Raw genomic sequence first — 14,285 nt, forward strand, 5'->3', positions numbered from 1 at the left:
ATCTAAGGAGGGGGTTTCCCTAATCCCGAAGGGAGGGTGGAGACATGAGCTTAGTTCTCAAATCAAATCTAATCCATGAAGGGGGGGAGGTGGGAGCCTATATATATGTAGCCAATAAGGAGGGGAAGTTTAGGCATACACAGAGCATAGTGGGATGGTTCAGATTATGAGAACTCCGTAGTGGGGGCGGCAGTGCCGGCCTAGGCAGGGCGGCACTGTCATCTTCCTCCAGCGTCGAGCAGCGTGGCAGTAGTGCCGGCCTTCCTGGACGCGTATCCTTCTTCCATCTCCTCTTCCATGCTTCCCTGATGTCGGACTTGAGCGTAGTTCTTGATGATGACCATGATGTGGATAAGACCGAAGGTCGGGCTGCATCACCCCTTTAATAAAGTTGGTCAAATTTTACAAAATTTGACTTAGGGCACCTCCAGTGGCCCGATGCAAATGCAAATGGACCGCGCATGTCCGTTTGGCCCGTGCGCACACGAAAGCAGTACAAACCCATCCCAGTGAGTTGACGCAAACAGACTGAGCTATCCGCGGTGATCCATTAACAGTCCAACCTTTGGTTGGCAATGCGTCGCCGCGGACAGCCATCCCGTCCGCGCGCCCCCCTCTTCAATTCTTCTACTCTCGGGCCCGCCCGACAGTGACAAACAAACCGCTTCTTCTCCCGCCACCTAAAAGTAGCATGCCGTATGTGATAAAAATCCCTTTCCTATGATGGACGTCATCGTCGCCATGCACATCAAACCCACCGCCCCAAAAGCCACCCTTTTGTCCCCAACTGTCGCCTATTGCAAGCCCCTGCCTCCGGCCAGAAGAAGAAGGCCACGACCCTGCAGAAAGATATTACGTACGCCGGCAGAGAGGGCCATCGAGAGTAAGAAGCATGGTGACCGGCATGCCACCATGAGGTCAAGGAAATCCCAACAAGCCACTGATGTCGCAACAAAGGCCGCTGCTGAGATGACCATGGTCCTTCAGATCAATGCCAACACCAGGGTACTAACCTCTACAACCCCTGCACAAGTCATTCTCTTAATCAAGCAAGAGGCTCTCGCCCAGGTTCAAGCCGCCTCGTCTAGAAACTCAATGTCTTCCCAGGCTGCAAAGCCGCCTTTGGTACATCTCTAGCCTCATATGCCGCCTCCCATTGCGCACGCCCATGTGCCGACTTCCCTTCTCGGTGGGTTGAGATCGTACGTCCTGTTCTACAAGGGCGGCCTTGCGGAACCTGGCCTTGACCTCAACCGCATGCCTTTGGGTGGTGACTCGGGACCGACACCTGCAAAGAAGATACAGGCGACCCCGCTTGAGAATATGCCCGTGCCCCTCATCTTGTTCGACAGAATGCCCGACCCTACAAGGACAATGAGGCATGCCCTTAGCACGTATGCTTGTTCATCCATTACCGTTTGCCAACCGTCCTATGATGTCCAATGATCGGCAAGAATACTATGCAGATAACGACGTCACCTACATGCACGCCATGATCAATGGTGGCAGATTCATCCCAGATGATTGCCTTGGGACAGAGGGAATCATTTAAGGGTACGGCATCAGCGTGGAACCTTTTGTTCGACCAATATGGACAACCAATGGGCCAAGACACCTCCGGGGATGTAGATGTCGTGGGCGACAATGACGGTGATGCCGACGGCCAGGGCCTGGGCGGCGCGCCAACGCTGGTGATCCAAGGAAGAAGGTGAGCCAAAGGACCGCTGCCTACACTGGCAAAGAGTCCAATACTTTTGCAAATCTTGGGTTGGAATTATCCAAGATCCTATTTGCGGTGCCTAGCAAAAAAGTAATTCTTATTGGAGGAAGGTCACCCAAGAATTTAATGAGCGCCGACAACATGCTCTTTTCCGAATTCATAGTGATTGCATCAACTATCAATCTGAAAAGATGGGGCTACATCCAACAAGAAACCAACAAGTTGTGTGTGGCGATCGATCACGGGGTTTCGTGTCCCTTGAGTGACCTCTCGGCTTTGGCAATGTGGTAAGGTCACTATCATGTCCCTTCCGGCTATGATCATGCTTGTGAATTTTGGCACATCTAACGAATGTGTAGGTTCCCCATGCTTTGGAGTACTTCAAGGTTATATGGAAAAGGGATACCACATGGTCCATTGTTGGGGGGTGGTCAAGGATTGCCCCAAGTGGAGGCTAGGCTATTGATTTTGAAGAAGACACGGGCAAGGGTGCCCTTCCATCTCGGCCAAGGGGCACAAGGCCACCAAGACCGATCTCTAGTGCGATTCTTCGACACTTGCGTTAAGTGAGACCTTGAAGGCGATGAGGGCCAAGAAGCACTAGTAGAAACAAGGGCCTTGATTTTTTGCTCCAAAGAGCTTTTGCACCGGATTTGGCATGAACCGGTGCTAAAGGGGTCATTAGCACCGGTTCGTGCGGTCTAGACGTCCAGGGGACCAGCTGCGGCATTAGCACCGGTTCGTGCGGGACCTTTAGCACCGGTTCGTAACACGAACCGGTGCTAAAGGGTTGGTGTCAGCCGCGAACCCTTTAGCACCGGTTCGTGGATCGTCATTTTTAACACTGTAAAATAGAAAAGAAAATGATAGAAAATTCAAAAAATAAAATCTTTTGTGATTCCTGTATGTTACGCAACCTACTATTAGGGAAAATTAACAAATTTCAATTTCAATTTTTTTTGCAAAAAAAGTTTGAAAAATGGTAAACCGCATTAACTTTTGCATACGACGTCGGGAAAAAACGTATAATATATCAAAATCATCGTGGGAAAAAGTTACATTCGAATTCACCGGGGTTTACCCGGTTAGCCAATTTTTAGATTCTCAAAATTCCAAATTAAATTATGAAAGCAGGAAGATTTTAGTTTTTCCTAGAAATTTAGGATTTTATATATTTTTTATTTTTTAAAATTAAAATTAATAATAGCATCATGCATAAAGATTACTATTACTTTTAGCAAATTATAAGATTTTCAAATTTTCAGGTTTTAGGTTTGGCAAAAAAATTGAAAATTGAAAATAATTAAAAATAATATAAATTATAAAGTTAATGTTTATTTATTTATTTATTCAAGACTATTATTATATCATTACTTTTGTTTATTAAAAGAATTATTTGAAATTCAAACAATAAAGAAATATGACATCGACCGATATGTTAATATGATTGATATGATACTAGTATCACATATGGAAAGGAACTTGAAAGTTAAGCGTGCTTGTGCTAGAGTAGTGGGAGGATGGGTGACCTAGTGGGTTGTCTGAGCACGAGTAAGTAGTTAGACTAGAGATAAGGGTAGTTAGAGTCTAAACTTGTGAAATAACTAAAATATTAGAAATTCTGAAGAAAAGAAAAAAAGGGAGTGAAAATTAATTCGAAAAAAATTACGGTAGCGGGGTTCTACCGCGGTAGTGTTTTGGGGCATTTTCCTGCCGCGGCAGACCCTTTAGCACCGGTTCTCGTTCGGGCGTCCGACAAGCACTTGGATGCGGGATGGAAATGAACTTGAAAGTTAAGCGTGCTTGTGCTAGAGTAGTGGGAGGATGGGTGACCTAGTGGGTTGTCTGAGCATGAGTAAGTAGTTAGACTAGAGATAAGGGTAGTTAGAGTCTAAACTTGTGAAATAACTAAAATATTAGAAATTCTGAAGAAAAGAAAAAAAAGGGAGTGAAAATTAATTCGAAAAAAATTACGGTAGCGGGGTTCTACCGCGGTAGCGTTTTGGGGCATTTTCCTGCCGTGGCAGACCCTTTAGCACCGGTTCTCGTTCGGGCGTCCGACAACCGCCACGTGGTGCCCCCTTTAGCACCGGTTCGCAACTGAACCGGTGCAAAAGGGGGGGGGGGGGGGGGGCTTTTGCACCGGATGCTTTGCACCGGTTGGGCATCCGGTGCATATGACCCTTACCAACCGGTGCAAAAGCACCATTTTCTACTAGTGAAGAAGGAGGCCATTGTCAAGAGGGACAAGAAATAACACCAAGAAAAGAGGCCAGATGTGCCACCTTCATCGACCTCTTCAAACAAGCTATATCCAAATGCTTGTGGCCGAGGCCAAGTTGCTCGCGGAGGAGAGCTGGATCATGCCGACCAACTTGAGCCTCGTGCAGCCGGACCAAATGGCTTGGTTCGAGAAGAAGCGAGCCATCGTCCTCCAACATGTTGTGTGATCACACATATCTATCGTACTTTGCCTATTTTACATTGAAACGTGTGTGTCCGTTTGCATCTGGATTCTGCACTATTTGTGCAAGCTATGTAATGTTCTAAAGTAGCATTTTTCTAAGCATATTTAGTTTCTATTGCCTCTTTCCCTCATATTTCTTGGGAAAATTGGGAGAAAAATCATACCATTCGGACGTACCAAATGCATCGGACCGTTGGGCAGCCATAATCCAAATGGGTTTATGTGGCTGGACATCCGATTTTGTGTCCACAACCTAACCCAAATCAACCGAAGCCAACATATTTGGTGTCTGAAATTGGTCAGAGACGAGAGATATGCTTAATACAAAAGTTAAAAGTACACTTATTATTTGAAAAGGGAGAGATTATAGAACTTATATCAAACCCTTGCTCCCTCAGATCTCTGAACCTTAGGCTAGTATTGTGTTTTCCAGTTTCGTCAGTTTCGTCAGGTTTAGCACTTAGCCGATTTCCTGTTTTGGCTCGTAACCATCCGAGCGCATTTTGTGCGTTGTTTTGGCCGAGTCGTAGCTCGTGTAGCGCGCAGCTCGGATCGTGGGATGGCACGATCAGTAGTGGAGCTCGTCGCCCATGTTTTTCCCTTTTGTAATCGTTGAATAAAAGGAAGAGAATGAGAAAAGCTGCAGAAGCAGTACGCAGCACAAAAAAAACCTGTCTCGTGTTCATCCTCTCGCTCCACTGTTCGTTCTCTCGATCGAGGTAGATTAGGGAAACAATTGGTATCAGAGCAGAGATCGAAGGACCATGGCGCAACCACCAGGGCAAGGTCGTGGCGGCAGGAGGATTCCAACTCCTCCTCTCCCTCGCCTCTCGCAGACCCCTCCTCCGACGAACGATCGACGACGATCGCAGAGCCGTGGAAGGAGCAGGGTGCATCGAGGGGGAGGCGAGATCGTCGTGCATCAGCAGGTGGTGCGCGAGGCTAGCGGCAGCGGCACCAACCTCTCCTTCCCGATGCTCGTGCGCGGTGAGTACCTGAACTGGTCGAAGGTAATGGAGGTCAACCTCCAAGCTGCCTCGCTGTGGGATGCCATCGAGGACGACGGCGTTCCACGGAGGGAGGACAAGCAGGCACTGGCAGCGCTCCTGCACTCCACCCCAAAGGAGATGCACCTGATGCTAATTGGCAAGGGCAGCGCACGGGCGGCGTGGGACGCCATCCGCGTACAGCACCAGGGCACGGATCATGTCCGCGACACTCGCGTGCGACGTCTACGCACCGAATTCGAGACCGTATGGTTCAGGGACGGCGAGCGAGTCGACGAGTTCGGTATGCGTATCTCCAACCTCGCCGCGTCCCTGCGCTCCCTCGGCGACGCCTGCGACGACGAAAAGATTGTGAGAAAATTCTTGTCCGTTGTGCCTTGGAAATTCGTGCAGATCGCTTTCAGCATGGAGACGATGATGGATCCATCCACCATGACCGTAGAGGAGGTGGTGGGTCACCTGCGCGCCGTCGAGGAGCGCCTGGAGGGCGATCTGGACGGATCAGGCTCGAACAGCCAACTACTGCTCACGGAGCAGCAGTGGGAAGCCAAGAAGAGGCAGTCTCGTGGCGGCGCATCCACGGGCAAAGGAAAGGGCAAGGTTGGCCTGCCGCAACAGGGAGGTGCACTGGCGCCTGCCGCCGGTGGTGACGTTCCCAAGGATCGCTGCCGCTACTGCGGAAAGAAAGGGCATTGGGCCCGTGAATGCCGCAAGAAGCAGCGCGACGAAGCTGCGGCGGGCTGCTCGCCCAGGATGAGGAGGACGAGGGCCCAGCCATGATGATGGCCTGCGTCGAGGAGGTGCTCGAGCACGCACCCCCTTCGGCTTCCTCCGTGATCGACGACACGCTGGCCTGCACTGGAGGCCACGTCTTCCTCAACGAGCAGAGGGCGATCGTCACGCCCTCGCACGCCTGCGAGCAGGGCAGCCAGGTGTGGTTCCTGGACACGGGCGCCACGAACCACATGACCGGCGCAGCCGACGCGTTCGCCGACCTCGATCGCTCTGTCACCGGCAAGGTTCGGTTCGTGGACGGATCTGTCGTCGACATCCGCGGTAGAGGCACCGTCGTGTTTGCCGTCGACGGGGGAGATCATCGCGCCTTCACGGAGGTGTTCTACATCCCCGCACTAAAGAGCAGCATCGTGAGCTTGGGCCAGCTCGATGAGAGCTAGTACGTCATGCGAATCCGCCGCGGCGTCCTCACCGTGCGCGACCAGCGAGATCGCCTGGTCATGAAGGTACAACGTTCACCGAATCGTCTGTACAAATTGTTCTTTCTGCCAGTGCATCCAGTGTGCCTCGCTGTTGGGTACGAGTCCGATGCCTGGCGCTGGCATGCGCGGCTCGGCCATCTCCACTTCGACGGCCTGAAGAAAATGGCGCATGGCGGACTGGTGCGAGGGCTCCCACGCATCGAGAATGCCGATGAGCTCTGCGAGGCGTGCCTCGCAGGGAAGCAGCGGCGCCTTCCATTCCCATAGAAGGCTCACTTCAGAGCAGAGAAGCCACTGGAACTGGCATGGTGATCTGTGCGGGCCAGTTTCTCCTCTGACTCCGGGCGGCCGACGCTACGTGCTCCTGCTCATCGACGACCGGAGCAGATACATGTGGGTGGAGCTGCTCAAGACCAAGGACGAGGCCGCCCGCGCCATCGTCAAATTCCAGGCTGCGGCGGAGGTGGAGTGCGGCCACAAGCTCCATGTCCTGCGCACGGATCGCGGCGGAGAATTCACGTCGGCCACCTTCTACGAGCACTGCGTCGAGTCCAGCGTCCAGAGGCACCTCACCGCTCCCTACTCCCCTCAACATAATGGTGTGGTGGAGAGGAGAAACCAAACGGTGCTGGGGATGGCGAGGAGCATGCTGAAGGGGAAGCAAGTGTCGAATTTGTTCTGGGGCGAGGCCGTGCTCACGGCGGTCTTCATCCTGAACAGAAGCTTCACCCGCAGCGTCGACGGGATGACGCCGTATGAGGCATGGCACGGCACGAAGCCGTACGTGCGTTTCCTTCACGTGTTCGGTTGCGTCGGCCACGTCAAGAACGTGCGCCCTCACCTGCAGAAGCTGGATGACCGGAGTGTGCCGATGGTGTTCGTGGGGTACGAGGTTGGCTCCAAGGCCTATCGGATGTACGACCCCTCCACCAAGCGCCTGCACGTCTCCCGCGACGTCGTGTTCAACGTGGAGGCACGCTGGAACTGGGAGGCACCGGGGGAGCCGCCGGCGAGCAGCTCCTTCACCGTGGAGTACCCCAGCTACGTCGATCGCTCGACGACTGGGAAGAAGGGCGCAACGGAAGGAGATGGGCCCGTCTCTCCCATGATGGGTGATACGTCTCAAACGTATCTATAATTTCTTATGTTCCATGCTAGTTTTATGACGATACTCACATGTTTTATACACACTTTACATCATTTATATGCATTTTCCGGCACTAACCTATTAACGAGATGCCGAAGCGCCAGTTCCTGTTTTGTGCTGTTTTTGGTTTCAGAAATCCTACACAGGAAATATTCTCGGAATTGGACGAAATGAACGCCCAGGGTCTTATTTTTCCACGGAGCTTCTAGAAGACCGAAGGGGATACGAAGTGGGGCCACGAGGTGGCGACACCACAAGGCGGCGCGGCCAAGGAGGGGCCCGTGCCGCCCTATGGTGTGGGCCCCTCGAGCGCCCCCCGACTCTGCCCTTCCGCCTACTTAAACTCTCCGTCGCGAAAACCCTATTACCGAGAGCCACGATACGGAAAAAGTCCCAGAGACGCCGCCACCGCCAATCCCATCTCGGGGGATTCAGGAGATCGCCTCCGGCACCCTGCCGGAGAGGGGAATCATCACCGGAGGGCTCTACATCACCATGCCCGCCTCCGGACTGATGCGTGAGTAGTTCATCCTTGGACTATGGGTCCATAGCAGTAGCTAGATGGTTGTCTTCTCCTCTTGTGCTATCATGTTTAGATCTTGTGAGCTGCCTATCATGATCAAGATCATCTATTTGTAATGCTACATGTTGTGTTTGTTGAGATCCGATGAATATTGAATACTATGTCAAGTTGATTATCAATCTATCATATATGTGTTGTTTATGTTCTTGCATGCTTTCCGTTGCTAGTAGAGGCTCTGCCCAAGTTGATACTTGTGACTCCAAGAGGGAGTATTTATGCTCGATAGTGGGTTCATGCCTCCATTGAATCTGGGACAGTGACATAAAGTTCTGTGGATGTGCTGTTGCCACTAGGGATAAAACATCAATGCTTTGTCTAAGGATATTTGTGTTGATTACATTACGCACCATACTTAATGCAATTGTCTGTTGTTTGCAACTTAATACTGGAAGGGGTGTGGATGCTAACCCGAAGGTGGACTTTTTAGGCATAGATGCATGCTGGATAGCGGTCTATGTACTTTATCGTAATGCCCTGATTAAATCTCATAGTAGTCATCATGATATGTATATGCATCTCTATTTGTCAATTGCCCAACTGTAATTTGTTCACCCAACATGCTATTTATCTTATTGGAGAGACACCACTAGTGAACTGTGGACCCCGGTCCATTTTTTTACATCTGAAATACAATCAACTGCAATCTCTGTTCTCTATTGTTTTCTACAAGCAAACATCATTCTCCACACTATACGTTTAATCCTTTGTTTACAGCAAGCCGGTGAGATTGACAACCTCACTGTTAAGTTGGGGCAAAGTATTTTGATTGTGTTGTGCAGGTTCCAGGTTGGCGCCAGAATCGCTGGTGTTGCGCCGCACTACACTCCTTCACCAACAACCTTCACGTGGCCTTCATCTCCTACTGGTTCAATAACCTTGGTTTCTTACTGAGGGAAAACTTGCTGCTGTACGCATCACACCTTCCTCTTGGGGTTCCCAACGGACGTGTGCTTCACGCGTTATCAATGGGCTCAGGCCAAAGCCCACCTGTGCGATCAACGTCGATCGCTGCCTCTCCTTCGTCCACGACGGCGCAGAACCAGGGCGGCGACGCCCTCACTCCAAGGGCGTCCCCTGTGCGTTTCGCAACACCACCATCGACAAACTCCTCGCAATTCGACGCCTCTGACAGCGCGACGGGCCCGCACCGTTTTCGCCTGATCACTGACCTGCTAGGAGCGCCACCCGTGCCTTCTCAGCTCGCGCAGCGACCGCAGCTTGAGGAGGAACGTTCAGACGACGACGAGGAACTGCACCTCGCTGTGGGAGAGGAGCCGTCTACCTTCGCTGATGCAGAGCGCGAGGATCACTGGCGGCGAGCGATGCTCGATGAACTCCACTCCATCGATGAAAATGGAACATGGACACTCACCTCACTTCCTGCAGGCCACCGAGCGATCGGCCTCAAGTGGATCTTCAAGGTGAAGAAGGACGAGCATGGGCGCGTCGTGAAGCACAAGGCACGCCTCGTCGCAAAAAGGTACGTGCAAAGGGCGGGCGTGGACTTCGAGGAGGTGTTCGCGCCGGTGGCCAGGCTCGAGTCCGTACGACTCATCCTCGCCGTCGCAGCTCACCGAGGCTGGGAGGTCCATCACATGGACGTGAAGTTCGCCTTCCTAAATGGCGACCTTGAAGAAGAAGTGTACGTCGCACAACCTCCAGGATTCGTTGCGGACGAACATGAGCACATCGTCTACAAGCTGCACAAGGCCCTGTACGGCCTCAGGCAGGCTCCCAGGGCATGGAACGAGAAGCTGGACGCAAGCCTGGCGTCGCTCGGCTTCAGACGCTGCACTTCGGAGCATGGCGTGTACGCTCGAGGCAAGGGACAAGCACTGCTCATCGTCGGCATCTATGTCGATGACTTGGTGATCGCTGGCATCGACAAGCTGGAGGTGAGTCGTTTCAAGGAGGAGATGAAGAATCTCTTCTCAATGAGTGATCTTGGTCTCCTCCGATACTATATGGGACTGGAGGTGAAGCAGGAACGAGGGAAGATCACCGTCTCGCAGGGAGCCTATGCAGGCAAACTGCTCAACAGAGCAGGCATGTCTGGCTGCAACGCCACTCGCACGCCCATGGAAGCTCGCTGCAACCTCAGTCGCCAGAGAAAGGAGACTCCGGTGGATGCAACGTTCTATCGGAGCATCATCGGGAGCCTCAGGTACCTGACGCATACACGGCCAAACATCACATATGCCGTCGGCTTCCTGAGCAGGTTCATGGAGGCACCGGTCGCAGATCATCTGGCGGCAGTGAAGCATCTTCTCCGCTACGTCGCCGGTACACTAAACTTCGGTTGCGTGTATCGTCGCGGCGATCACGAGACTCTGGTGGGGTTCACGAACTCCGATCACGCCGGCGACATCGACACAAGGAAGAGCACATCTGGTGTGTTGTTCTTCCTCGGCGACAGTCCTGTCAGCTGGCAGTCGCTGAAGCAGAGTGTCGTCGCCACATCCTCCTGTGAAGCGGAGTACATCGCGGCGTCATCGGGAGCGCGTCAGGGCGTTTGGCTCGCTCGTCTCTTCGGCGAGCTGCTGAACAAGGAAGCTGCGCTGGTCACTTTGTTCATCAACAACAAATCGACCATCTCGCTCTGCAAGAACCCCGTTCTGCACGAGCGCACCAAGCACATCGACCTGAGGTACCACTATATCCGTGATTGCGTGGAGAAGGGGATGATCGTGGACTACATCAGCATCAACGAGCAGAAGGCGGACATCTTGACGAAGCCACTTGGCCGTACTCGCTTCCAGGAGCTCTGTGGCAAAGTTGGAATCGTTGATACACAGTTCGCTCGCCAGGGTTGAGGGGGAGGTTGTTGGTTAAACCCTTGCTCCCTCACATCTCTGAACCTTAGGCTAGTGTTGTGTTTTTCAGTTTCGTCAGTTTCGTCAGGTTTAGCACTTAGCCGATTTCCTGTTTTAGCTCGGAACCATCCGAGCGCATTTTGTGCGTCGTTTTGGCTGAGTCGTAGCTCGTGTAGCGCACAGCTTGGATCGTGGGATGGCACGATCAGTAGTGGAGCTCGTCGCCCACGTTTTTCCCTTTTGTAATCGTTGAATAAAAGGAAGAGAATGAAAAAAGCTGCATAAGCAGTACGTAGCACAAAAAAAACCTGTCTCGTGTTCATCCTCTCGCTCCACTGTTCGTTCTCTCGATGGAGGTAGATTAGGGAAACATAGTTGTCCAGTGCCCAAGTATTGGACGTGTTCTTCTTCCTTTTGCGGGGAAAGTATATTGGACGTATTCGTGGTACATTTTGTTGCAAAACCGGTGGCCTGAACTTCGAGTAGCTCCGTCGTTGCGTGTGCCTGTCTGTCTATATGCGGTTTGCTTGCACTTCATCTCCGTACAATAGCTTACTACTGTATTTTACCTAACCTGACCCTTGAAATCAGTGAGGCGAGACACGTTAACAGTACATCTGGGGGTACAAATCTGTAATTATTGAAATCTTCTTCATACCAAGCTGATCTTGTTGCGAATCTGTCACAGTTCAGTAGTTTATTAAGTCCAGCGGTTGACCGTACCTGAGCACGCGCTAAAAGTCAGACGCGCTTGCCCATTCGTCTCGATCTGCCCCGCTTCTTCCCTGCTCTTTCCTCGCATCTGCGGCCACTCTCCCCTATACAAGCCAGCCGCTGGCAGCTCCCGTCGTGCTCACCGCAACGCGCCGGCACGTGCAGAGCTCCCTCCACGCTCTCCGGCACCAGCAGCGGCAGCTCGAGCCCTCCCTCAACCACCATACCCAGAACCGGAACACATGGAGACCGCCGCGGCGGCGACATCCTACCCGGTGGCGCGGGACGCGCCGCCGCGGCCGGCGCCGCAGACGGCGCAGCTGGGCCATGGCCCGGCGCGGCCGGGGTGGGGGAGCTGGGCGATCCTGGCGCTCGCGTTCCTCCTCCTCTCCGGCAGCTTCGCGTGGGGCGTCTACCAGTCGCGCCACCGGCCGCGCAACCTCGCCTTCGTCGTCGTCACCTACTACCTCATCGCGCTGCTCTACTGCTGCCTCGCCAAGCTCGACCTCCTGCGCCGCGACGACCCGGCGCCGGCGGTCGCGGCGGAGCGGTGGCGGGTCAGGATGGCCGTGTGGTGCGTCTCCGTCGCGCTCGCCAACACCGTCGCCGCCCGCGTCGCCGACGCCATGCCCAGCGCGGGGTTCAAGGTCGCCGTATGGGTGTTCACCAGCGCCTGCATAGCCGTCGGGTTCTACTTCTTCTTCGTCCGTGCGGGCGCCGGCCGCCGGACGCAGACGGACGGCACGGATCTCCGCGAGGTGTCCCCGGAGCAGAGGGTCTGAACTGTACCTCGACCTGGCTGCTGTTTCATTTTTTTTTTTTTTTTGAGTGTAAGAGAGCATTATATTATCGGGTAGACAATCGAGTTTTGGTCCTGTGTTACAAGGTCACAGATAATGTCCGGTAACTGGCTCCACCAAATGCAACTTCCAGCTGATCTAGCCATCTTAGCAAGGGCATCAGCCACTCTGTTGCTCTCTCTTCTAGTGTGGAGTACACGGTGATCATCAAGGCTTTTTAGGATGCTCTTCGCATGGTCATAAGTAGCCCATTGTTTTGATCTGTCAATATCAACAGACCGAAGAGCAGAGACCGCCCCAGCGCAGTCCAACTCCAGAATGACTCTTGTGTGCCCAAGGCTGAAGGCAAGATCGATGCCTCTCAGCGCCGCCTTAGCTTCAGCATCAACCGCGTCACTGCAGTTCCGAATAGGAGAGCATGCTGCAAACAGAACCACACCATTGGAATCTCTCGCAACAGCCCCACCGCCGCTAGCTTGATCAGCGGAGATGAAGGAGGCATCCGTGTTGAGCTTGATCCAGCCTTGGGGCGGGGCATCCCAACCCCCAGTGCTGCCCCCCAAAGAGGCGCCATCACCGTTTTCCTTCGAGCTCCACATGGGAGTTTTCCCTTTGTCATCCGCACAGACGTCAAGGTTCTCATGGGCAGTGGCGTACGAAAGGAGAAAGGAGATCGATCGTTCGATCGTCTCTTTGCCGTTATCATGCACAATGTTGTTCCTTAAGTGCCAGGCTCTCCAAAACATAAGTAAGATTCTTGCCCCGGTGTCCATGTCAACTTGGTTGAGAAGGATCAGCAACCAATCTTTCCCGGTTTTTCTGAAGGTGTGCTCATGTGGAAGCTTCCAGTGTTTGCGGAGAGCATAGCGGAGCCCATTCGCCTTGGTGCATCTGACAACAGCATGATACGCGTCTTCTGCATCCCTAGCACAGATGTCGCAGCGGTCGCAAACCTCGAGTTTCCGACTGAGTTTGTTTGTTTTAGTAGGCAAGGTATTGGTAGCCAGCCTCCAAGCAAAGACGCGGACCTTCGGAGGCACCCTTGATTTCCAGATACAGTTCCAGAGCGAGCGTTCGCCATCCGCGTTGGTACTGCTGCTCACATTGTCCCTATTTTGGTGTTTAAGCTTCATGGCGAGTCTGTATGCACTTTTCACGGTAAAGACCCCGTTACTCTCATAGTGCCAAGCAATCCGATCACATTGGGCCTGAGGAGGGATCTGGATGCTTTGGATAGCCTGTACATCGTGTTCAAGGAATAATTCTTGGAGTAGTGGCACATTCCAACTCTTACCTTCCGTATTCATCAGTTGGCTAACCCACCATTTCCTGGAGTTCTTCTTTAGAGCGGTAATCTTCAGACCACTGTCTCTAGGCAGCCACTGGTCACGCATAATCTGGGTATTCCTCCCATCGCCAATGCGGTTAATGATGCCTAACTTCAGCAATTCCAGCCCAAATTGTTCTGCCATAAACTGTATAAAATTGTTTTCCATAGTCATAAATTTATTGTTTTTTGTGCTATAAACTGTTCTGCCATTGTCGGTGTGAGTTTGACTCATGATAATATCTACTATAGGATATTAACGATTTTGACCCTATTATTTTTTTGGCGCCGTCCTGTTCTTCTTCATGTTTCCACAACCCGCGATATGGTGGCAAAGGCGTATATTCTGACATCGGAAACAAGGTGCTCAAAATTTGTGTGCCCAAACAAATGTAGAGTCTCATAAATCGCGGACGAATTCGTTTTCTATCGGTTTGATGACAGACAGTCATGTACTCATGTGAGACTAGAAATTTTCTGATCCTTGAAT

At 52.4% G+C, this 14,285-nt stretch overlaps 2 protein-coding genes across 2 annotated transcripts; both read left to right on the plus strand.

Annotated features, from left to right (window-relative positions):
- Positions 1 to 4,951: 4,951 nt before the first annotated feature.
- Positions 4,952 to 5,974, plus strand: LOC139837907 (uncharacterized). Its single transcript, XM_071827222.1, has one exon. The coding sequence runs from the start codon at positions 4,952 to 4,954 to the stop codon at positions 5,972 to 5,974; it is 1,023 nt and encodes a 340-aa protein (XP_071683323.1).
- Positions 5,975 to 11,728: 5,754 nt separating this feature from the next.
- On the plus strand, positions 11,729 to 14,072 carry LOC127341591 (uncharacterized). Its single transcript, XM_051367456.2, has one exon. The coding sequence runs from the start codon at positions 11,911 to 11,913 to the stop codon at positions 12,448 to 12,450; it is 540 nt and encodes a 179-aa protein (XP_051223416.1). The 5' UTR covers positions 11,729 to 11,910; the 3' UTR covers positions 12,451 to 14,072.
- The last annotated feature ends 213 nt before the right edge of the window (positions 14,073 to 14,285 follow it).

Source organism: Lolium perenne, chromosome 3 (assembly GCF_019359855.2).
Source record: "Lolium perenne isolate Kyuss_39 chromosome 3, Kyuss_2.0, whole genome shotgun sequence".
In the NCBI taxonomy this organism is placed as follows: Eukaryota; Viridiplantae; Streptophyta; class Magnoliopsida; order Poales; family Poaceae; genus Lolium; species Lolium perenne.

What these genes read in the sequence shown, in the direction of transcription:
- LOC139837907 (XM_071827222.1), top strand. Translation starts at nt 4,952, where the DNA reads ATGGCGCAACCACCAGGGCAAGGTCGTGGCGGCAGGAGGATTCCAACT.
- LOC127341591 (XM_051367456.2), top strand. Translation starts at nt 11,911, where the DNA reads ATGGAGACCGCCGCGGCGGCGACATCCTACCCGGTGGCGCGGGACGCG.